The following is a 25,518-nucleotide window of genomic DNA, read 5'->3' as shown; positions in this document are numbered from 1 at the left end:
GGCGGCGGTGGGGAAGAGACAGAAATCTTTAATTAATTAATAAAGAAATAAATAAATTAAAAAAAAAAACAGAAAATGCCTCCATAAAAGCCAGCTGTAGGCAACTCCATGGGGCACTTTTTTAACTAGTGATTTATTAAAGAGGACCCAGTCTGTAGTGGGTGGTAGCCCTGGGTTCTATAAGAAAGCAGACTAAAATCAGGAGCAGAAGGAGAGAGAGCACGAGCAAGGAACTCAGGACTGCGAGGGGTGCACCCACACACTGAGACAATGTTATATTCTAATTTCAAAAAAGGGAAAATTGTCGATACAATGAAAAAATAAAAGAGATTGTTGAAGGAAAAAAAATTAAAAAAAATAAAAACTCTGGATAGAAACCCATTATCAGATATATTCTCATTAAAGAAAACGGGCATTTTCTTTACAATGGTTTGGTTTGTTTAATTTTTATTTGTATTCAATGTATGTGCAGGAGTGTTTGCCTTCATGTATGCATGCATACCCGGTATCTGCCTGGTGTCTTCAGTGGCCAGAGGAAGGTATAGATTCTCTGCAACTAGAGTTACAGGTGGTTGTAAGCCATCACGGTGTACTGAGAACTGATCCTGGGTCCTCTTAACTGCTGAGTCATTTCTCCAGCCCCTGCAATGTTTTATAAGCCAGAATTCTGAGGTAGTTGAACTTATCAAACTTATTTGCCTTTATGGTTATTGTTTTTAGTGTCTTGTATAGGAAATACTTCCAGACCCTCACATCACAATGATGTCATTCATCTGAAGGTCTGCATATCTTACCTTTGGCATTTAGGTCTTACATGCACAAGAAATTGCTTTTTGTGTGTGGCATGAGGCAGAAAATCAACTCAGTTTTCTCCGGTAAGAAAAGCATCTCTGTTTATGAAAGAGTCCCCTCCCCAGTGTTTGGGAGCAGCAATGGCGCCATCCGTTGCCTCTGCGCTCAGACACGCCCTCTGCTTACGCCTCTCTCGTGCACCATCTGTTTACGTGTGCCTGCATCAAGCTCAAAGCAACCTAACAGGTGCTGTTTTACAATGACTCAGGACACACAGAAGAAAACGTTCCCTGTGTTCTTGTTGTTACATAAGAAAACACTTGCTTTTATAAATACTGCAAATCTTTTCTTTCCCGAGTCTGAATCAGGGGCAGGGGGAAGAGGAGGAGGGAGGAGAGAAAGGACAGCAACATCACGGCTGCAGAACTGTAGGGGAGGCACTGGGTTCCTATTAAGTTTACGAATAGTCTAAGAGCAATAACACGGTCACAAGCCAGTTACTGGGTCTTCCGGCTGTCCCGCGGCTAAGTGAACGCTATTAGAGATTTATTAATGGCACTACTCTTCAAGGAACCTCTTTGTGAAATTCTCGTGACTGAACCTAATAGTTTATTTCTTGCTCAGGCAAAGCGCACTTGTTAGAAAGGGTTGCTGCTGACTCTTCCTGCTTCCGGGGGCCTGGGGGTCTAGGCTGGTGGGAGCTGATTATCTTCAGTACGTTGCTTCCTTGGGTCGCTTATGTTCGGAGCTCAAAGGTCAGGCAGGAGTTTTAGGAGCTAAGATGGGAAGGTGCCATTTCTGCCACATTCCTAGAGAGCTGGGGAGAAGTGAGCATCTCTCAGTCATTCTCTCCTTGACTTAAGTCTGAACGAGGAGCCCCACCCACCCTAGTCCAAGGCAGATTAGAGGTTGTTATAGAACCAGGGCTGGTGGCTCGCAGCTCTAATCGCAGGACTTGTGAGTTCAAAGCCCACTTGGGCTCTATGATAATGAGTCCCAGGCTGGCCTGGGCTACAGAGTGAGACTAAATACAAACCAATACAAAGAAACGGCAAGAAGAAAATCCACAGTGGTGGCTCTAGCATGCTGCACTCTCAAACAGTTCACTGTTAAGTTGCATACGTGTGCACAGTAGGCCTCTGTCTGCACAGATCCTTTCCCGCTTTGTCGCTTATGAACGTAAACTTACAATGAATACCCTGTTGCCTCGACTCTGGTAGTCACGGCTTTCTTTTAATCTGCCAGTTTTCTCGGTTAACACTGAAACTGGTTAACACTTGGCTAAACCCTGTGCCGTGGAATTCACTTGGTCACAAGCATAGTCTCCAAGATGTCGCTGATTTCAGTCCGCCAACAGTCGGCTGGGGATGTCTGTATACATCTTCCTAGGTAAGATTGTCCTGCGATTTTGTTTTCTCATGTGCTCAGACTTGGGTATCAAGATTATGTGGAGGCATGGAACAGGCTTCTGTTCTCCTCAGCCCCGGGAAGACAGACATCTAAGACAGCAACTATTTCTCTCTTATAGGTTGATAAAACTCACTGAAGCGCCCAATCACAGATTCAATTTCTTTAGTGATACCAGGCTCACTTCACCTTGTTGGGTTCATTTCACTAAAACTTTTTCTTTATTTATTCTTTGTGTCTTTCAGATCGTGCATCTTGATCCCATTCATTTCGCAATTCCTTCACATCTGCCTCTGCCCTTGCAATCCCTCCCAATAAAAGAAATTTTAAGAGAAAAAAAAAAGGAAGAAAAGGGAAAAACTAAAAACCTCGTCATGGAAGCTACAGTGTGAGACAGCGAGTCATGCGGTAAATCCCGTCATCCATACATCTTTCTATGCAAGTGTTCACTGCAAGGAGTCATCGGTCCGGTTCTCAGCCTCTGGTTTCTGCTACACTATTGATGCTGGGCCCTCACTGAGACTCCTCTTGGATATCCTGTTGTTGCCCTGTGTTGTGGAGATCCTATAGCTTTGGGTCTGCAGGACCGGCCCCTTCATGTGCTCTAGTAGAGCACTGATGGGGTGGATGTTGGAGTGGGCCAACTCATGCCCCTGGTTCTGGGCCTGGGCAGTGCAGAGTTGATTAGCTTGCCAGCTCTCCCCCACCTACACCATCAGGGGCGGCTCTACCGTGTTGCCCAGGCAAGGTGCAGGGGTCATTGGTGGTGCTGCTGGTGAGGAGTAGGGACAGCTCTCCTTCTCTTATGACCCCAGGACCACCTCCTCCACCAGGCTCAGGCCTTGAATGGGGTGTGGGGGGGGGAGCATCTCTCCTCCGCCTGTGTCGCCACATGTCAGATGAGTAATGGGGACAACTCTCCCTTCCTTGCGACATCAGAGCTGGATCACCCGCACCTCTGACAATAAGCAGTAAAGGTATGGGGAGCCAGCCCCGAAGCTGTAAACATGGGAGAGCTGTCTCCGCTTGGGAGCTGGCTCGTCCACACCTCTGCTAACAGGGTTGGCTCTATTGTGCTGCCCTGGTGAGGTGCGTGCCTGTTCTCCTGAGTGTTGTGGCTGGTGGGTGTCAGGGGCAGCTCTCCCACTCCTGTGACCACAGGGCCAGCTGTTCCATCTGCCTCGGGCAATGATGGGGAGGAGCAGAAGAGCATCTCGCCACAACCTGTGTAGTCCTATGGCAGATGAAGGGTGGGGCTAGGTCTCTGGTGATCACTACTTCAGGGCTCACTCTCCCACACCTCCAACAACAGTGTTGGCTCTACTGTGTTGCCCAGGTACGGTTCAGGGCCTGCTCTCAGAGTGTTACAGCTGGTGGGGTGTGGGGGCAGGGACAGCTCTCCTGCTCTTGTGACCTCAGGGCCAGTTCTCCCACTTAGTTTAGGCATTGATGGGCAGAGAGAGCATCTTTCCCCTGCCCATGCCACCACAAGACAGATAAGAAATGAGGATAGATCTATTGGGCTCTACTTTTTAAGGGGTTTGTTTTCAATGTAACTTTCTTCTCAAGTGTCCTCCAAGTTTGGCAGTATCTCCAGTGTCTGCAGTGAGATTCATTTGTTTCCCTTCATACTAGGAAATTTCTGTCTTGTTTTTTTGTTTTGTTTTTAATGACTGACTTTACTATCATTTTTTCCAGCACATGCATTTGGAAAGTCCTGACTCTCATGGTCATCACCGCTGCTGGTTTGAGCTCCATGTCATTGGTTTATGATCTTGGTTCTTTCTTTCCTACTCTTTGAGATTATCTTATGGTTGGTTTCTTGTTTTTTGAGACGGATAATCTTCTTTCTTCTTACAGATGGGTGTAAGGTGTTTATTCATGCCCTCTGAACTTGGATATATAGTATCTGAATCATACCTAATTAAAATATTTTCTAACCATTCATGATTTTTCCTTAATAACTAAATATGCTTCTGATTTTCCTCATCAGCACAAGAAGCAACTTTAGAAGGATTTATTTTGGCTTGTGGTTTGAGGAGACATAGTCCCTCGAAGTGGAGAAGGACATGGTGGCAGAACTTTCCATATCTGTTGCTTACCTCATTGTAGATCAGGAAGGACAGGACAAGAAGCCTGAAGCCCACCCCACGGTGAGTCACTCCTCCTGCTAGTCCCCACCTCCTGAAGGCTCCACAGCCTCAAAACGGCCAGCTGCTAGGGATCAAGTGTTCAGACAGGAGTGGAGGTGGGGCGGGACATTTCTCATGTAAGCTACAATGCTAAGATAGTTCGAAATTAAATTTTCTTCTTAACATAGGAGGATTTTTCTGGATAACTCACTGCTACTGATTTCTAGGAGAGTGATACAATGGTAAGAGAATTCTTACACCCTTTAGCAACGTTCGTCTTTATCTGGCCTTGTGTGTGTTCTGTGTATGACCGAGAAGACGGGCCACTTCCAGGTGCTTCATATGTGTCCAACAAGTTAAGGGCCCTGAGCTGCTCATACCTTCCACGTCTTAGTAAGGACCTCCAAACCCACATTTATAGGGTTAGAGAACTCTCTCAGAATATGGGTGTCTCCAGTCCTCTTCCGCTGTCTCCCTTCCTGTTTCCTTTCATCGTAATCTGGTCACTCCTCTCAACTTGTTGGCTGTGGCTTGTCATGTTTGCAGCATGTTTTAAATATGTTACCCAACACCTTAAGTAGTTTTCAGTATGTGAGCTGAACTGAATGGCCCAGCCTGCCATTACTGAGGCTGAGAAACTGCAGTTCCTGCTAACGCTATCAACTCTGATCCTCCCCTTACCTAATTTAGGACATCAAATGAAGTGTAATAGTTCTTCTGACTTCATATTTTATTGCCGAAGTGCAAATTTTTCAGATTCTAAATGATGATGTAAAACGTGTGCGATTCCTCTGAATGTTTCCAAAAGCCCAATTATCTTCCTCTGGCTAATCCTTAACAGCATGTATGAAATTGTAACAGGCGCCGCAGGAGCCACAGCCACTGGCAAGTGTGCAGCTGTTTCCAGTTACCGTGGGTCATGCCTCCTGCTCTTTGAAAGCATCACTTAACAATGTGGAGTCCTGTGTCTTACCAGAGGAGGAACACCAGACTTGGAACTGAGCCCTGGAGGACAAATTCCATCCTTGTCACATAACGGTAATACACTAGCAGGCGCCAGCCGAATCCTCTTGCCTCACTGGGGCAGTCTGTTCAACTGCAGTCTGCCCATCTGCAGAATGGGTCTAACTTTCATGCGTGCTTTTAAGCATCAAATGAGGTTTTCCATACAAGCTTTCAAGCCCGTGGCCGGCATAAAGATGGTACCCACCAAGCGCCCTTCAATCCACTTGGAGTTATCAGATCCGAACAGCACCGAAAAGGCAGAGCCAGCCTGTTCCATACGAGCATGCTATGAAAGAGACATTTGAGAGTGCAAACATCAGGGATATTGTGCACATGTATGACGATGCTGTGCAGGGTAAGCACACTCGAGAAAACAATTAATAAAGAAAAAATACTAGGTTCTTTGTCCCCTTTTTCTCTGTTCCCTGAGATTCTTAAAAGACTGAAGGCCCTTGCAGAATTCATAATGCTGGGTTTGAGCCACTTTTGCATTTTGTGTGTGTGCAGCTGTTCCCCCACTACAAGCATGCACATCTGCTCATTAGCAATACAATATAATTCCCACTGTCTAATTATTTGCAGATGATAGATTTCTTTTACATGCTCTAAAAAAAGGATAGTCCTTCAAAACTGGTGACTTATTAAAAAAAAAACCCACTAACTTAAAAGGGTCAGCACAATAAAGTTCAGATATTAATTTGGCAAGTTCAAATATATGGACACCAGCACTTAATTGCCCACTTGATGGGAAACAGGAGGAAAATGGGATTTTTTTTCTCCCTGCAATTAATGTTTCCCAGTAGACAGCATGGGAGGGTTCATGGGGGAGACCCTGGCTGCTCTTCCTGGAGAGGGGGAGCACCTGGAGAGAGGCTATGGGGCAGCCACACTAAAATGCCTAGAGTGATGTTTCATGGAGAGCGTGTGTGAGGGGGACATGCAGGCCAGAGGGAACTGTCTAGGGAGGTGGCATCCTTGGAGGTCTGGTGAGATGGTGTGCTGGTGCATGTCTTTAAGTCTTGTGCTGGGGGTGGAGGCTGAGATAAGTAGAATCCCAGAACTCCCTGGTCAGCCAGGCCAGCTAAACAGTGAATACTGAGTCTAGAGACCCCACCTCAAGAAACAAATTAGAAAGCCATGGACAGGACACCTGTTATAGACTTCTGGCCTCCACAAGTTTACCTGCATCCACATGGATATATGTGCACACACACAAATACATACCACATACAATTGTGCGCCCCTAATACAAACACACACACACAAACAAACACACAAACATACACATGAGTCCTCAGGATTTTCCAGACCTATTCACAAACTAAGGAACCCTGCATGGATGATAGCTGGTTGGCCAGTCCAGCCATAGTTCCAGAGGGGATCTAGAATCTTGCCGTCAGATGTGAGGTGGGGCAGGAAGGGTAAGGAGGAGGAGTTGATTGAGAGTTTTAAAAGTATATGGACAAAGACTAGGAAGCTGCCAGGAGTAATTGGAGCAGAAGCAAGGGAGAAGGGTGGCTAGATAAACAAAGTATGGATGGAAATGCTGGACTTCGTGAAAGAGCAGGACAGACAGGGCTCATGTTCCAACTCTTCCCCAGGCAGTGGAAGCTGCAACCACTGTGGTCTATCTACATCTGTGGGCTATGTGGGCTTGGAATGGACAGTGGAGTGGAGGAAACAGGGGAAACATGAAAACATGGAACACATGCACATGTCTCTCTTGTCAGGATTCCCTCAGCACTCCAGCTATCTGCACAGCTCTCATACTGTGTTAGGAGTTCCAGGCAACCTAGAGATGAGCCACTGCATGTGGCAGGTTGAGCACTGGTGCTGCATGTGCTGAGAACTGGAACTGAATCCAGCATAAACAATGACTGCATACACTTTCTGTCTGCACTTATAATACATGAGACCATGCCCCCAAATGGGCTGGTATCTTAAAGGCTAGTGGCTGAAAGATTTCCCATAATACCTCCCCCTTTATTTAAATAAGAGAGTTCTAAACCTAATACAAAACTATATACAACAAGAACAAATATCAAGTATTGTCCAGGGAAAAAGAGGCAAAGATATACATAAAAAATAGAATTACAACCAGCATGAGCAACATCAAACAAGAAACATATGCTAAATGTTTTAATAGTTACCCTACCCTAAAGCATCTAAGTCTTATATTAAAAATGGCTTGGCTAAGTCATGAGAGAACAATAACTATGACTATCTAGTCTTCAACCCCATGAAAGACCTGAGAAGGGAAATATTACCTGAGTGAACAGGAAGTGCAATCAAGTAACTTCCAAAAGGTGCAAGAAATGACAGGGACAATTGGCTACCTGGGCAATCGCCCAAATTCTCATTTGCAATGTTGGGGCAACCAACTTTGGCTAAGGCCTAGAGTATCTGACAGACCATTTCAGAGGCAGGAAAATTTGGAAAACCGGCTTACTCTGTCTTGGCAAGGTTTATCAGTCTTTTTGCTTGCATCCTGCTTGTCCAGTTTGGACAACATGTATTTTCTCAGTAGTTGAGGTAATGGCAGTTCTTTGCCCAAAGGCCAGTTTTGCCAAGAAGAAAACAAGCTCCAAGTGGAGTTACTTTGATACCCAACATTCTCTTGGGAATAGATTGATGCTGCCAGGTGCAATCATGTCTCATGTCAACAGAATCCTAAGTCATTTAAATGCCATATTCTACAGTTTTTTAAAGTGTTTGAAGATTACCTATCTATGCAGAATACAGTCTCTATGCATCTAAAGAACCTGACTACTCTAACTATAGGTATGACAAACATGGATGACTATTGACCTATAATTCTTAATACTTACAGCTAAAATACTAAGGCTTCATGTTAAAAAAAACAATTTTTAAACAAATGTGATGCAAATGAGGACAATGACCTCAATGTATAAACAATATATATAAGTATCTTGATTAGAGATAGAAATGTATAGTGCAATATGATAAACATATCCTAAAATTGTATCAATATACAAAATGTCTTAAGCAGAGGTAGAAACATGCATGCATACAATGTGACAAAATAACTTTGCATAGGTGCACAAATATTGTAAACAGAAATAGGAGCATATTCAATAAAACAAATATAATTTGAATTTGAATATACAAGAATCTATACCAATGTAAATTATCTATAAATAATAGCTCACAAGTAATACACTAATATACCTATTATCACATCCCAAGGGCTTTGTTGAATAACAGTTACTTCTTCCAAGTCAAAAGAATGGAATAGGAGTTCTACCTCTGACTCTGCATGACATGCCATTGTGACATGCTCCACAAGTTAGAATGTCACATATTATTGCTGCCTTCTTAAGGGTTAATCCAACCTGACCTGTCAATCAGCTGGCCATAACACCACTCAGGAAGGCTGATTCACCATGAAGACATGCTAAGGAGATGGGAGGAATAATTATGCCCTTAATGAGATAACATGCTACATTTCCCAGAAGCCTTTCCCCTTATGCAGCGACTTGCAGAGCATCATCCATGCAGCAGTGCTGAGCCTGTCTTCTGATTCTAACTCAAAAGTATAACTTTTTCCTTCTACTTTTTTCTTTTTTTCCTTCCTTCCTCTTTCTTCTTTCTTTCTCCCTCCCTCCCTCCCTCCCTTCCTTCCTCTTTCTTTCATTCTCTTTCTTTTAATTTTTACTTTTCTTTCTTTTTTGTTTGATTTTGTGACACTGGTCTAAAGCCCAAGTATGGGCTTCCTGATTGGGTTTTTTTCACTCGTTCTCCGGAGCTCTATTCCTGCTGTGCAGCCGCTTACTGACATCCATTGCTGAAGGCACCAGATTTTTTGGACCCTGTCTCCAAACGCATGGCCTTCTTACTGCAGGATATCCGTTTACACTGTGTGAATATGTGCTGTTGTGATGGGTTTAATAGAAATCTGATGAAGAGGAGAGATTTTCAGGGAGAGAGAGGAACTCTGGGAAGAAAAGAGGCAGAGATGCCAGTGAAACACAGAGGAAGTTGGATATTCAGAATGAAGGAGAGGGTAAAAAGTCATGTGACAGAAGGTGGACTAATAAAACCAGGTTGATTTAAGTTCAAAGAGCTAGTTGGAAACAAGCCTGATCTAAGGCCCAAGTTTTCATAACTACTAACAATAGTTGTTGTTGTTGTTATTATTAGAGCATGGAAGTCCCACAAGATATTATTATTATTATTATTTTATAGCCTGGCAGTCCCAAAAGAAAGCCCAACAAGAAGTTTGCTACACTTTCTTTTCTTTTCCATCTCTCCTGGTAGCTACTGGGACTTACAGCTTGCTTGTCCTGCTGGTTTCCTTTCACACCCTAAGACAGTCCTCAAACTTTCTTCTGACTCTGCTTTTAAATTCTTCTATTAACAAGATTAAGAACCAATAAAAGGGATTCTTGAGTGTGGTCAAGGAAAAAGAGAGCAATAATATATGTCCACATGGCTGGTACCTGGCTGGGCCAGGGTCAAAGCTACAGATGGCATCACCACCCTGAATCCTCATTCACATTGTGATGTTTTATCGTAGAGCATCTTAATTAAAATTTTGGAGGGCTGATGGGAGCTCACTATCAGTTCATTGTTAGAGCTGTGCTAGCGAGAATACGGGACAGGCTACTGCAGAAGAGAACGGAAGGAGGCCCAATGTGAACCAAAGTAGCAGTAGGTCAATCAAATCAGTTCTTGCCTGGAAAGCTCACACTGGGCTGGTGACTTGATACGACTGTCCGTCCGCTCTGCCATCCCTGTGGACCATGATGGCTTCCTACTATATGCTTGAGGGAGGAAGAAGAAAAAAGAGGACAGAAACAATGTGGTGCTCTGCACCCACACAGGGATAAGGGTGAAGAGGAGGAGGAGAAAGTGATGCTGAGATACTAAACATCCTTGCTAAATGGGCACCAGAGGAGCCTGGAACTTGACCCTGATATACCCACTAATGCCTCAATAGTCAACCTTCCAATACATGCCATACTTTACTCTAAGGAATATGAAGGTTTGAGTCTTTTTAAAGATTTATCTCATTTTTCTGTTTATGACTTATGCTTGTGTACCAGGTGCATGCCTGGAGCCTGCTTAGGTCAGAAGAGGGCACTGGATACCCTGGAGCTGGAGTTATGGACACTTGTGAGCCACCATGTCCATGCTGGGAATTGGACCTGGGTTCTCTGCAAGAACACTGGTGTTCTTAATTGCTGAGCCATCTCTCCAGCCCCAAAGTATAAATCTTTATTAATAGGTGCACATTCAGATAAAATTATAATACTATCCAAGTGGAGAAATAGATATTGGGCCAATGGCTGGCTGCTGTGAACAGGCCATGGCTCCCAAAGGATTACCGAGAAGTTGTTCTTGGCTTAGAGCTACCATGAGACCTGCAATGTCACAGCAGGCTGGCTTGGCCTGGCCTAGTGGCCATGAGATGCATCCTCGTGGTGGGCATTCCCATTCCCCAGAGGCTTGTGATGGTTAGATATACGGCTCTCACTGGAGAGTAGAATTAAACTCATAGCAGTAGAATGTATTGCACCCACTTCAAAAAGAAAAAGGACATTCGAACCAGAACCGTTACCACAAGGTACCCATCAGCACATTCACAATAGGACCAGGCACTCCTGTGCAGGAGGTTTGCACCCCTCTGGTGCTAGGGAAAGAAAACAGACTGAGCTCCAGCAATCATGGGGCCCACCCATACTGGGCAAGCTTCTGGGGCCTTAAGAACCTTGCCTCTCCTTTCCCATTAAATGAGGATTACAGACAAGATGAAGTGAGGTCAAAAATATAAAACACTCATTGCTGAGGCTAGCCCCTAAAAGGTCCTTAATAACTGTGGAGGTCCCTGACCCCAGGCAGAAGAGATGAAATAGCTTGTGACTGAGAAGTCAGGTTTATGAGCTGGAATCTGGGTGCTGTAGATCGTGGCTTGGCCCAAGGTCCGTGGTCTGTACTCTGTGCACTAGGCAGGAATGCCAATACTGAACTGTGTATGCACACTGGATGTAAGGAGGTAGACTAGGCATGAGAGGCTAGGACCTGACCCAGATCTTTTCATTCCCGTCTCAGCAGCAAAATTCAGGAACCTGTGAGTGAGGTTCGTCAGTGTGCTGCCACTGTCTGCATCAACAATATTATGGAACCAAAACACAAGCAATTCTGAACTCTTCCCAGTCACACGAGGGGCAAGAGAATCTGTGTGAATATAAAATCCAACTTCTAGCAGGTGAGGGCAATGCAGATAAAACCACAAACTTCAAACTCTGGTGAAATTCAGTGGTTTTGAGAAAGATCTAGCACCACTTGGCATTGTGTTGGTACCTTGAGGTCTTCATGCTAATCTATTTAACCCTTATGCCAGACACTCCAGGAGGCTAGGCCATATCTTTAGCAGATAAGAAATACAGAGAATTGGGTGTCCTGACCAACATCTCAAGGCAGCAGAGGTCTAAACTGTGGTCAGAACGAGAATTTCTTCAATCTCAGTCTCTTCCACATTCCTTAGGGAGTCTCAGCAGTTAGGGGACGACCAAGTTAGTGGTCATAAACAGGTCCAGTCTACTCCATACTTAGACATCTATAGTTATATCTGCTCTGTGGTTAAAGACAGAAAGCAAGCATAGGATTCATGGCCCTAAACTTGAAGACGTGGGCAAAGGTACAGGTTTCATGGTTAAGTGGTCGATGAGGTAAAAGATTCCCCCCTCCCCCCGCCCCGGGCCAAAAGTAAGCTGAGGTTATCTGGTCAGTGACTCCACTTGAAGCTGAACCACTGAGTGACAATCTCTTGGGACTGGCTCACAGTGGCTGTGGAAGGATAGGTCTCTGGCCTCATCTGGTGTGTGTGTGTGTGTGTGTGTGTGTGTGTGTGTGTATGTGTATGTGTTCGCGTGCGTGCGTGCACGTGCACACGCACGCAGGCAGCCAGAGGTTGAAAGCAGTTGTACTCCTTCATCACTGTCCACTTCATTTTTTGAGTCAGGGTTTCTCATTGAACCGGGAGCTCATCAATTCAGTTAGGTTGACAAGCCAGTGACCCCCTTTCTGTCTCTACTTCCCCAGCTCTGGAATTACAGGCAGCTGACATCCTATCAGGCTTTTGACCTGGGCTCTGGACTCTCCCAACTCTTGACCGCGTGTATGTATGGCAAGAACTCTACTGACTATTATCTCCCCAGTTCTCAAACACTATCTAAAACACCAGAATCTTCCATTTCTTGCCAGCTTTGTTCTCTTCTGAGTGGTAGCCATGTCTGGGTTCTGTTCTACCTCAGCTCCTTGAAGCACAGAAGAACACACAGGGCTTCTGTTTCTTCTCAGTCCCAAGGATCTGACTTACTGGCTAAGAGATTTTAAGCTTTAATTACTGCTGCTTCTTCTGTGGCGGAGAACCCTTGACATTAGCAAAGATCCCCACACTTGCGAATATCATCCAAGGGTTCTACTTTCGCTACAAACACATTAAACTCTAATCCAAAACTGTGAGTGGCCCATTTAGACCCTTAACAACCGTATCAAGAAGGCTCTAAAATCTTCCAAGACGCTATTTATGATCTGTGTCTCTGGAGTTGTGTTTTTGGGGAGATGTGCATGCTTTCTGGGTGTATCTTCGCATCAAAGGCCAGGTAGTCCTTCTCAACTTCTTCAACATTGTCGGTCTCTTCGCCAATAAGCAGTCTCATGCAGGCTGGAACATTCCTTGGATGGCTTTAGGAATTGCTTATTCTTGTTTCTGGAAAAGAAACTTGAGGGAGCTCTTGCTTCACAGCTCAAAATTGCCCACACGCACATACTGCTCTTTCCTGAGAGTTCCCATTCTGCACGAGGTACCTTCCATGCCTCCGCTTCCCTCACTCGCACCCAGAGCAGCTCTCTCTGCACAGCCCTTTCCCCGGGGAACGTGATGAGGATGGGAGGCCAAGTTCGTTCCCAGGCTAACTCTTTCCAGCTGCCTACCCTTCAGGCAATGGACTTCAAATCTGACCTTTGGAAAAACTACACATGACCACAAGTTTTGATGCTTGGGGGGGGGGTCTCTGGGAATATGGTCCAGGGCCCTTCTGAATTTGTGTTTTGGCTTCTTCTTTTCTGGTGTGCAGTCTTACAGACACTTGCCTGAGTGCTCCTATGATCTTTGTCCACTGGGTTCTGACAATTTTCTTACGAGAAACGTCCCTCTGTTCTGGGGGCTGGGTCTTCCTACCTATTTGGACCACTTGCAATTCAGCATCGCTGAAAGGCATGCCTGACAGAGGACACACAGGTCCTGAATGGACAATCGCTTCCACAGCAGTTGAGATGGTGACAGGAGAGTCCCATATGGTTTCCAGCTACAGACCCCAAAGCCTAGATACTGATTCTGAATTACTGAGAAAACCCCTAATCAAGCCACCAAGTCTTGAAGAAGCACTTTAGTGACCCTCCCTTTCATATCTTAATCAACAGTGAGACTATGAACCACATGACTAGGACCTCTGATTTATAAGTCAAATGGGTAGAGCCAACAGTTCCTAATATGGTAAGTATAGTGATGAAATTGGACAGATGGGTGAGTTAGAATTTCCGTGATTGAAGGCATAGAAATTTGACAGTCTAACTAGAGAACAGGCAGAGGGGAGAGAGCCATCCGCACACCAAGGAGAGAGGCCTCTGCAGAAATAAGACCTGCTGACCCCTTGGCCTTGAACTTGCAGGGTGAAGAGCCTCCAGAACTGAGGAACTAAATGCCTGCTTTTAAAGCCACCCAGGCATTCATGCTTCATTATGACACTAATAGAGTCACACAGGCCACAAACAAACACAACCTAGAGGAGGCAACTGAGCGAGGACTGTTGAGGCGAATGCAATGGAAGTGTGGAAGGGATTAGGTAATCTTCAAGGGAATCGTCTTCATCAGGGAAGCATCTCCCAGACATTCAAGGGCCAGCCCCTCTCAATATACTGTGCTGATAAAGACATGATGGAATGGGAAAGATATTAAAGGGGGCAAAGATAGAAAAGTCAGTGTGTCACTGACTTGTCTGGGATGCTGCTGAAGCGAGGAGCCCCTCAGGAGTCCTACAGGGACAGAACATTGTATAAGCCAGGCAAGTGACAGGCTACAAACCCAACCTGCAGGGACCTTGGCCTCAGGCTGTCTGGATTCCTGATGCAGGTCTCCTGGACAGTTTAAAAGCTTCCAGCATTCTCTCTTGACTCTCGGCATTACCAAACACACGGCTGAGTATCTGCCTCATCTGATGGGCGACTTACCAGCATGCGCTCTTAGATACATGCACCAGTCAGAGCTTACTGTCCACACTGTCGGGATAGCCTTCCTCGTGTGCTAGGGCAGCCCAGTGATCCAAACTGTGGTGACAGCAAGCCTTCTAATAGCAGTGCTCTTGTCCCTGCAGGCCTTGGCCGACTGCCCCACATCTGAGTTCTTTTCCACTAAGGACCCACCACCAGAGAAAACCGGATGTTGTCATTATAGCTCTATCCAGATCTTAGCCATCATCTAGCTGGTGAACTTACCTGGTCCCACTATGACTCTCACTCTGCTGTGCTTGCCTTCACTCTGATCTTTGACCTTTGGAAAAATGACCCTAGCAGTGGCGAGTTCTAGTGAGGCATGTTGGGGTGCACATTCAACACATCACACAGCACTTAAAACCTACCAACTTGCTCTGATGGGCCCATGTTAAGATTGTACCACAAGCACAAATATGTCTGGGAAGGAAATATCCACTCCTCAAACCCATCGCGGAAAACCCAAAGGGAAAATCATTTCTGTGGGTAGACAGCGTCTGGACAAAGGGTACTTGTACAAGGTCCCAATTCAGAAGCCTTATCATCCCCCAGCGCGGCACCATCTAAGCCACCCCTGGTAAGGTGGCTAGCATGGAGTGGAGAAATCCTTCACTAGTGGCTATTACCACAGTGTTAGCCAGTGAGGGACTTTCTGCGTGCGAGCGTATCCAAATAATGTTTCTGGTCAACAGATACTGTTTGTAGTCAAAATACATTAATATTCCCACACAACAGATTCCAAGGAGGACAAATGAAATGTTTGAATAACCCAAGCATTGTAGACTCCTGAATACTGTTCTTTCACCTTTATACTCATTTTTTTCCTTCCTGTAATCACCCACAGACGTTTCTTAAAAAACAAACCTGATAACGTCAAAAGATGAGAAAGGCTAAACTCTGAGAAAACAAAGGGACCATAAATCAGGAAAACTTTGCGTTACTAGAAAGACACTTTAATTTTCTAGACAAAAGGCTGCATTAAGGAAGGATAATGCAATAATCAAAGGTGAAGGGATCTCCATTGTCTGGCGTCTTTCTCTGTGGGAATTTTCCCACCCCTGACAGCTGTAAAGGGGGGAGGGGTGCTGGCTGTGGCTGCGCCTTTATTCTCTCACCCCTCTTCTCCCTGCGTGCCCCCGCCCCGTGCTGTCAGTAAATGTCTGCAATCATATTCTTGAGCTCCTGTGTGATTTCAAGGTTCATCTCTCCCATGCAGCTCAAACACTAATTATCCCAGCTGTAATTAGTAAGATAATTAAATACTGGCTCACTCATCACTCTACCTTGGGTCGGGTCGTGATTCTCCCAGAAGACCTTGAGCAGCTCCTCAAAGCTGACGCGCTCTGGCTCGTACACAACCCGGACGACTTCTGCATGGCCGGTTTTTTCTGGAGAGAGACAGAACATACAACCCAATTTTACTGATAACATCAAGTCATTGCAAGCTGTTGGTGCTCAAAAGACCCCGCAGATGGAGGCTGAACTCTTCTCTCTGATGGAAGGGCACAAGTGTAATTGGATTTCAGCTGCTGGGCTCATCCCAGTCTCTGTCCCCAGTTATAAAGGCACAGTTATCCCCCTGGAGTTCCTGGGATGAAGACTTCTCCTGCATCCTTTCGTATGAGAACTAAACTTCATTTTCATTTTTCTCCCTCTCTCCTCCCTGCATTTATTCAGGTGTAGGTACATGTGTGGGGGTATGCATATGGAGACTTCAGGCGGATGTTGGGAATCATTCCTGGTGGGTACACATATGTGGGCATGCATATGGAGACTTCAGGTAGATGTCGGGAATCATTCCTGGTGGATACACATGTATGCGCGTGCATATAAAGACTGCAGGTGGATGTCAGGAGTCACTGTTCTACCTTATTCACTGGGGCACACTTCTCAGTCAGACCTACAGGTTGACAATATGGCTAGTCTCCTTGCTGTTGCTCTGAGGACCTCCAATCTCTCTGCTGCTAGAATTACAGGCGAGCTGCCGCTCTCACCCTGACTTTTATTTTATGTGGGGGCTTGGGGACCTGAACTCCAGCCCTCACACATGTAAAGCACATGCCTTAACTGCTGAGCCATGTCCCCAAGCTGAATTTTCACTTTTCTAATCTGACTTTTATGAAGTCTAGAACCAGTCTGACCCAGTACTCAGGACCGGAAACTTGGCCAAAGGGACTTGCTGATTTCTTTTTACATCATCCTATGCTATGCGGAGCAGGCTCAGCTGAAAGTACAGTTCCAGAGAGAAAAGCCTGCAGAAATAGACTGAGAACTCATCCCAATTAGATATACTAGTTTAGTGGTGAGACACAACTGCTGTGCTCTGAACACTGAGGGTGGAGTTAGACAGAAGCATCAAGAAGGTTCATATTTTCTCTGCCCAGTTCCTCTCTGTGGTAAAGATCAATGTTAGAAAATGTCTTTTGCAGAGTACACTGTGAGTGAGTTTGTTCTCACGGGCAACCCTGAAGCTTCCAGGATGGGAGGGACATGCATGCCCGCATACTTCTCACAACTGTCAAGTTCATGTTCTTCCTATTGTCCAGTCTCACACCCCTGCACAATCGGCCTCCCCAAACAACACTATCTCTGTATTCAAACCTGCTCCCTCTCTCCCTTCTGTCGCCTTATGTATTGTAAAGAATTTGGCCTTGTCCAAAGAGAGGTCTGGTCTTTGCCCTTGGTGCCTGGGAGATAAACTGTAAGATATCCAACAGAAATGAGACTGTCCACAATGAACTTTACAATGAGGTGAACTCTACTCTATGGTCTTAAGGCGGTTCTTTCTTAAAGCAGAAAGAACGACCATGAGGCCTTTGGTTGGCATGCTATACTAGTTAACCTGGAGGCTGACTCCAACCACACTGGCAATCATTCCATTGATCATGCTGACATGAAAGGCGGCGCCTGCATAAAATCCCGGGACACCAAGGCTCAGGTGAGTTTTGCAGTTGAGCAATGCCTTGTACACTGTCGTGCATAGATGCTGGAGACTAACTTATTCCAGTTCTGCTGGAGAAAGTTCAGAAGTCTCCAGAACGCATCCAGACTCTGTGCTTTGCATCTCTGACTGATCTGGAGCCCTGTACTGTTCTGGTAATAAATCATGACTATTCTTAACACTGAATTCTGATGGCACTTCATGCAAATGACCAACTATGAGGTAGTCTGAGGGGGGAGCTCTGAACTTAAGACTCAGAAGGTCAGAGGGTTCACTTGCACGTGAGCTTCCTCACTTTAGTTCTTTCTGAGAGCAAAATAGACAGAAACTCCATTTTACAAAGCAGACAGCCATGATCCACATAGGTTAGATCTACCCAAGGCCACACAGCTAGTGAAAATGGGCACTACAACCTAAACACATGTGCCTGCCAACTCTGCATCCAGGGACCACTCACTATGACAAAGGAGACCAAGCAAGGTGAACATGGGGAACCTGAGCCCAGAAAAGGAATAAAGTCTCTCGTTCACTCTAATTTTTTAATATGTAAATTTATTTCTTTTTATTAGAGGAGTGATGTTCAAGAATAATATTAATTCAAGAAGATGTAAGGAATGTAAGAGAAGTAACAAGGAGGAAATCAAATCACCCACGGCACTTACAGTCACGACATAACACTCCATCAGATGGCTGTCCGGTTCCTTCTCACCCATCCCCATGGCTGGGCATCTACACGGAATCCTATGTCAAGCCACAAATGTAAATATTTTCCCACACTTCAGAGGCATCTCAAGTCACAGTTGAATAACTGGAATTTCTGGATCAACACTTAGAAATATTGAACCATTTCTTGGTGCCCAGTGCCAAACCCCTTCCTCAGTTAAGCCGACCACATTTTCCTTCCCCATGAGCAGCATGACGGCCGGTATCACTCGCTATTATGGTCTTTTTAATCTGTAGCATCCATAGCTGGAGGAGAGGGTTCTGCGTCAGCTGGAGTGGGTTCCTTATTACTAAACACTGAATTTTATGTTAACTGACCAATTTAGCTTTTTCTTTAATGCCGATCGTGTTCTTTTTACAATGAGCTACTAGTAGTTAATATATTAAAATTTATTACTAGTTAATCCATACAATTTTATTCAGATACCATAGTCATAAAATTTAGTATCTAAGCAGATTATTTATTTGTTTATTGTTTTCCCCATTTTCTGTGTGCATGTGGCCCGTGTGTCTTCATGTGTGTGGTACAGATGTGGAGCAACCATATGTGCGCATGCTGAGGCCTGAGGATGATGTCTGGAATCATCTGGTCCCTCCCTCTTCTGCCTTGTTCACTGAGGCAGGATCTCACAATCAAACCCAGAGATGACCAATGTCAGCGTTGCTAGTCAGCCTTCGCTGGGGATCCCTGACTCCACCTTTAGGGACTGGAATTACAGGTGAGACACCATGCCAACACCAACCATATACACGGTTTCAGGGATCTGAACTATGAACTCACACTTGCAGCAAGCACTTAAACCACTGAACCTTTTCCCAGTCTTTATGTTGACAGATATAAAAGGAATAGTCATGGGCAGCTTAGACCATACGGCATGAATAACGGTGATTATAGCAAACACGTCTGGTCTATGATACATTTGATTTAATCATTTGAAATGTCAAAATGAATGATTTAACTACTACAGTGATTCAGTGACTTGATAATATGAAAAACATTAAGGGGCCAGGGTGGGGGAAGGGCTTAGTGGTACGGTGCCTGCCTCACAAACACAAGGGTTTTGTTTTGGAACTCAAGCACCCATATAAGGAAGCTTGGCACAGTGGTTCTTCTCTGTAACAAATCTGGAGTGTTTGTTGTACAGACAGGTGGCTTCCTAACCTGTTGGCCAATTAGCCTAGCCAAATCAATAAGATTCTGACTCAGGAGAGACCCTGACTCAAAAAGTAATGTGAAGAGTGATGGAGAAAGAAACATGATGCTGACCCCTGACCACCACACACACACATATATGTGCACATACCCACATGAATACATCTTATACACACATACACGCATACGCACACGCACACATACATACACACACACGCACACACACACACACATACACAAAGCATTTAGGCTCTCTGAATGTTAAAAATGGTAATGATATGTTGTAAACCTGACAGATATTTTGGTATTAAAAAAAGCATTGAAACCCGACAAGACATATGTAAGCCAGAGATGCAAGCAGGTGCTTCACATAGGAGGCAACAACTGCACTTTAAGACATGACATGTGCAATATTTTCAGTGATTGAATGAAAGCCAATAAATGCACAGTGGAATGATAGTGTACCATCTGTTATTTATGACCTCTGGAAAGTGTGCCGCGATGCTGAAGAAACGGTGAAGCCCACTTCAGTTGACCCACGACAGGGCAAAGATGGCTAAGCTGTTTTAAAAAGGTCACTCGTGTTTGTGTAAAGAGCCAGGAAGATGTTCACATGCCTCGATGAGGTGAGGCAGGAAGTCCAACTCACGAGTGCATCCCCCGGTAATGGGAAGATACATAAATGCCCACAAGATTTACTCTTCCACTCCTACAATGGCGGAGAACTGTAACAAGTGCAGACATATTTGATTAAATATTACTATTTTGAATGCACCAAAACAGTGGTGATCATATGCACAAAAATGTGTGTATGTTTTGTGGCTGGCTTATTTCACATGGCATAATGTCCTCAGATCTATCCATGCTGCAACATATGCTAGAATGTCCTTCCTTTTGTCCCATCCCATGGTGTGTGTGTGTGTATACACGTTCGCATGCATGTATGAACCATATTTTGCTTACCCATTCAACTACCAATGGACACTTGAGTTCCCTCTTCTGTTTAGCTCCTATGAACACAGAATACAGATACTGCTTACTGTTTACTGGTGCAAGAAAGACACGGCTTCCTTTACAGATGGGCAAGCTAAGGTCTCTTTGCAAGTTTTCTCACACAGTCACACAGCTAAGAAGCAATGGGATCCAAACCCCCCACCAAGCTTTAAGTGCAGGTAAATTATTTGAGCATCCAATGACCCCAAGTAAAGATTTTAGAACAGAGGAACCAGAAGCCACCAGGAGAGAGCAGATGGTACACAAGCAGTGACCCATATGAAAATTCACACCTGTGTAGCAATGGGTACCCAGACTGATAGCAATGTGGGATTAGGAAGAATTTTTTTTTAATTTTACTAGTAGAAGGGGGAGAGTAGCTGTGGAGGCCAGAGGGCAACTCTGTGACATTGGTCCTCTCCTTCTATATAAATGTGGGTTCCAGGGATCAAACTCAGGTCACCACATTTGCAGAGTAAGCTCCATCCTGTGAGTCATCTCGCTGGCCTGGAAAGGATTTTCTCTCCCTAGCAAACACCTCTAGCTATGATTTTCACCAGCATTATTTGTAAAGAGGCTTTAAGAAGCCTGGCCATTTAAAGGAAACTATCATTTAAGTTCAAGCCCCAATTTGCATTGGCAAACAGTCCAGAGGGTGCCCCGGCCAAGCTCACCTTTCCGTTTCTTTACTTTATTTCTCCAAAGCAAAAGAACCTGCATAAAAATACACACTGCAAATGATCAAAAGGATTCAAGGGACTCAGGAGCTTTACGGACATGCCCCAGCTTGGCAGGAACGAGCTAATGCACTGAGCTAATTTCATTCCAGAGGCCAAACTGCAAACACTGTTTTGTGCTTCTGAGATAAAAAGGCCAGATCTTAAAAATATTTCGAGCTGCGTCTTCACATTCCATCGTGCAAATAGCATGATGGGAGCAATGTGCAAACACGCTTGTTAGCAGTTTGCTGCGACATGGCAGGTGTCTGCGCTGCTGGACAAAAGTATCTTGAGAGGAAGAAAGAGAAGGGCCAGGTGCTCTTTCTGAGCATCTTGCTCCATTGCCTGGCCCTCCAGGTCCAAAGGAAGGTGCATGACTTCAGAGGACGGGGTAATGGGCCACTGCTCCCTGAAAAAAAAGCACCTAGGAAGAGATATTGGGGTGTCTCTGGGTAAGGATGGCCAGATTGAGCAGATTCTGGAAGCTTGGAAGGCTGGGTAGTTGGGTAGCCTCTTGGCTATTTAGCAACTATACGGTCTCCTGAAGTTCCTTTTTTTCCTCTGAGCTTTGGCTTCATCATCTACAAAGTGGGAACATTAATAGCTTTGGCTGCACAGGACTGTACTCAAGATTAGTTCTGCACTAAATTTTCCCTAATAACCACCCAGTCTTCAATAAGAGGGGGTCCTTGCAGGTTCAACACTGTCCACTAGCCTAGTGACACACAATCTGCTGCCTTACCCTCCTGACTCCTAAGTCCTATGTGAGCCTCATCTCCCGTGCTAAATCGGACAGCTTCCTTGCAAGGAACAGCTGCACGAATGGGCGAGCTATATAAACATATCACAAATGACAACACAGAATACATCCACTTCAACTTTATCAATAATAGCCACTTTGGTATTGTTATGATATATGGTATCGGTGTGGTATTGTTATTTAAGGCTCAGAGCCTTAAAGGAAGGCAGAACCAGGTAAAAAGTTGGAGAGGAGAAGACAGGGGAAACAGAGGTCACTAACTCTTTGTAAAGGTCTGGGATGAGAGCGAGGAGCAGATGGAGAACGGAGACCTCATATTCTCCAGTAGGAATGGTAATATAGCCGGGTAGTACAGGTGCCAAGCTCTTGATAGGAAAGGCTCAGGCTGACCCTCGCAATGCCTCAGGGAAGGCAATATTACCATTCGCATTCTTTGGAGGAGAAAAACAAGATACAGAAACCAAGAGCTCTTTCCCAAATATATATGAGGTGAGAAAGACTGGATCTCAAAGTCCTGCTAAGAAGGCTCAGGGATGTGGGGAATGTGAAGACAGTGTAGATGGCACAAAGTCAGGTCCCATGTATCTTGGAATGTCAGAGTCACAGAAGGGCATGTTCCTTATGACTGGAGAAGGCAGGGGTGAGTGTGAGGGAGGGTAGGGCATCCCAAAGACAAAAGTCACAGAAAAGGCAGGGATCCAGGCAGGGAAAGGGGAACCAGGCTTGAGCTCCCTGCCCAGAGGAGCTCTTGTGGCCTTGTCATTGGTAAAGGCTCATGGCCATCCATTCCCCAGCTACCTACTACTGTCAATAAGACAGGACTTCCTGCCTGTGCCTTGCCTGCTGCTTCTGAATCTGTGCCTGCCTTGCAGTAGTATCACGGCGCTCTGGGTGGTTTCCAAGATGGGTATTACAATGCCCATTTATACTGCTAGGAAAATCAAGGCTAAGCTCACAAGCAAAGGAGACAACCAAGAATTTAGCGGAGTCAATGATGCTCCCCAATCCTCTGTGCAGTGGTATGTGGAGCCCTGGTCATGCCTTAGGGCCCTCCAGGATGGGTGTGATCCTAGCCTTGTTTCCCACACCCTCCTGGATTCAGGTCCCCTTGCCACCTCATCCCAGATCCCCCATCCACAGAGCCTCTAAGTTGCAATGTAGACTCAATGCCTCTTGATAGCCAGCATTTTCCAGAGCCATACAGAGTCAGGGGCCACAGGAAGAGCTGGTACACAGCGGAGATCATAGCCCTTGGGATTCAATGGAATCAGCTTGGCTCAGGGCCTAGCTCCTTAGCACCTCAGTGGAGTTGTGACCCCGAAGTCACTCAAAGGGTCTCTGTGAGGAGGAGGGCTGCACTCAGAACCCAGAATACGGAAGGGGCTCAAATGATTCCTCCCAAACCCCAATGGCCAGTCCCTCCTGGACCCTTCGCCCCACAGGGTCAGCTCTCTGCAGGCGATGCTTCCACACGCACTGTCCTCCAGCATGTTCTAGTCTCCCCTGCAGGACACAGTGAAGAGACAATAACAGCCGATCTTCCCTGCGGCTCCCTGGGACGGAGCACAAGATACAACGTGAATAAACACACGTGGATCAGACGAAAACACGCACTGAATTTTCCCACCACTCATTTAGACCTCATCCAAATGGAAGTCCACGAAGACGCCAACACTGTCCACAGCTAGCCTGATGGCACACGCTGGGTGTGAACCTCCTGCCCCTAATCTCCCAAATCCAACATGAACTCCACTTCCCATCCTAAAATGGACATCCTACCTCCCAGAGGAAGATACTGAATGACTCAAAACAACAATAACACTGTACACCGGGACAACAGGATATCTTATTTATTTGTTGATTTATAAGCATGAATCAAATCCTACCCAGTCCCACATGCTGTGCCAAGTATTGAGGACTCAATGATGACGAATGGCGCCAGAATAATAACGAGGAGCCCCTGCCCCACGGGTATTCCCTCGCATCGCGGTCTAGGTAAGGAACTGATCTTTTGAATAAAAAGATCAGATCTATTTTATTTACCCTGCAGGCTGAAGGAATGGGAGAAGGGAGCTACAGAGATTTTTTTTTCATTAAATAATAACCGTTCTTCAATATCCCGCATCCTTTCCCTGCCAACCAGATTCAGCTGAGCCGCAGAACCAAATAAAAGAGCACAAAAAAGACCCAGGTGTTTGAAGGGAGAAGACGGGCAAGAGGGTGGATGAATAATATTCCCCCTTCCCACACGAGATTCAGAACACTACTTTCCTCCTGCTAATTAACTACACGGAGGTGAGGTGTCAGCTCAATTTCATCTCTAGCTCCCGCCGATAGAAAATGCGATTTCTAACAATGTACTCATTATAAAAAAAAGTCCTAATACATCAAAATTGGATGCCCTGTGGAGTTCATTATAGGATCTGAGGAGCGTCTATGCTGCCATTTTATCTTGGCTTTCTTCCTTTTGTCTCATCCGTCACTTAAAGTGTCCAACGAGAAATGTAAGCTTTTAAAAAGCATCCTATTGATTGAAACGTAGGAGGAAAAAATCTGTTAGAGTGATTGTATTTTTTTTTTAAACCTGGCCCACCGTGGGGAGACGTGGTGGGAGTGTCAGAATCTGCTGGTGCATATTGTATGTGGACATAGCATCCTGAGACTGTTCTCTCAGAGGGCTGCGATGACCACAGGTGGGTCCTTGCTCAGGAAAATGCTCCAAGAAGGCAGTTAACTTTAACTTTTGGTGATCCTCGGGGCTTCTTACCGCTGCCAGGGGTATGTGAAGGTGAAAGTTGGGCCCTAGTATTGTTTCTGCCTGCTACATGCTGATCGCAGAGGTAGACATCACCAAATGAGCTGGGCTTACAGGACAGTGAGTCCATGAGGTATTGATGTGTGTAGTAGCTGATGTCCGATTCGCAGCGCTGCTCCGGTGCCTCCCTACCAGGAAACAGGTAGGCTGCGGAAGGTATCAGCAGACAATCTGCAAGGCACGGGCCTTTGGAGCTGAAAGAGCAAATGCAAACTTCACTGGACGATGGCCCGCTATTAACACAGGCATTGCACACTGAGAAAATGGGACTCTTTGAACCAATGAGATTAAATCCTTCAGTATAAAAGGAGGCCATGTGTTCTGGTCACCAGTGGGCGGCGTAAGGAAAGGAGCTCACGACTACATCTAGGATTGTTTGTGGTACTTTTTGGAGATTTATTTATTTTTATTTCATGTATAGGAATGCTTTGCTTGCATGTATGTAAGTGTTCTACTACATATGTGTGTACCTGGCATCCTTGTAGTCCAGAAGACAGGCCTAAAACCCTTGAAACTGGAGTCCCAGGTCCTCTACAAGAACAGCAGGTTCTCATAACCATCTTTCCAGCCCCTGTGGCACCTTCTGAAACTCATCTTCACCCCACCCCTCAACTCCAGAGTAGAATTCCAACACAGGATATGTGGGGTGAGACATGGAAGTCTAATGACTTCCAGGGGTCCTTCTGTTCGGAGCTGGAAAGCGAGGCAGGCATTTGGAACCCACGGCGGTGAAGAGTCTCCAACTTTGAAGGATCTCGAAGGTCACTTGCCTATTTTACCTCAT

At 45.4% G+C, this 25,518-nt stretch overlaps 1 protein-coding gene across 3 annotated transcripts in view; it reads right to left on the bottom strand.

Annotated features, from left to right (window-relative positions):
• Positions 1-25,518, bottom strand: part of Msra (methionine sulfoxide reductase A) — a 314,205-nt gene that overhangs the window by 95,943 nt on the left and 192,744 nt on the right. For all 3 annotated transcript variants that reach the window (XM_050152201.1, XM_050152200.1, XM_050152199.1), the window contains one exon: positions 15,914-16,018. In XM_050152201.1, the coding sequence (XP_050008158.1) occupies positions 15,914-16,018 (105 nt within the window). The remainder of the gene's footprint in view (positions 1-15,913; positions 16,019-25,518) is intronic.

The sequence above is a fragment of the Alexandromys fortis genome, unplaced genomic scaffold (assembly GCF_014885135.2).
Source record: "Alexandromys fortis isolate MF-2015 unplaced genomic scaffold, M_Fortis_MF-2015_v1.1 scaffold_75, whole genome shotgun sequence".
Taxonomy (NCBI): Eukaryota; Metazoa; Chordata; class Mammalia; order Rodentia; family Cricetidae; genus Alexandromys; species Alexandromys fortis.
Note: the sequence above shows the minus strand (reverse complement) of the source record. Positions and strands in the feature narration are given on the sequence as shown.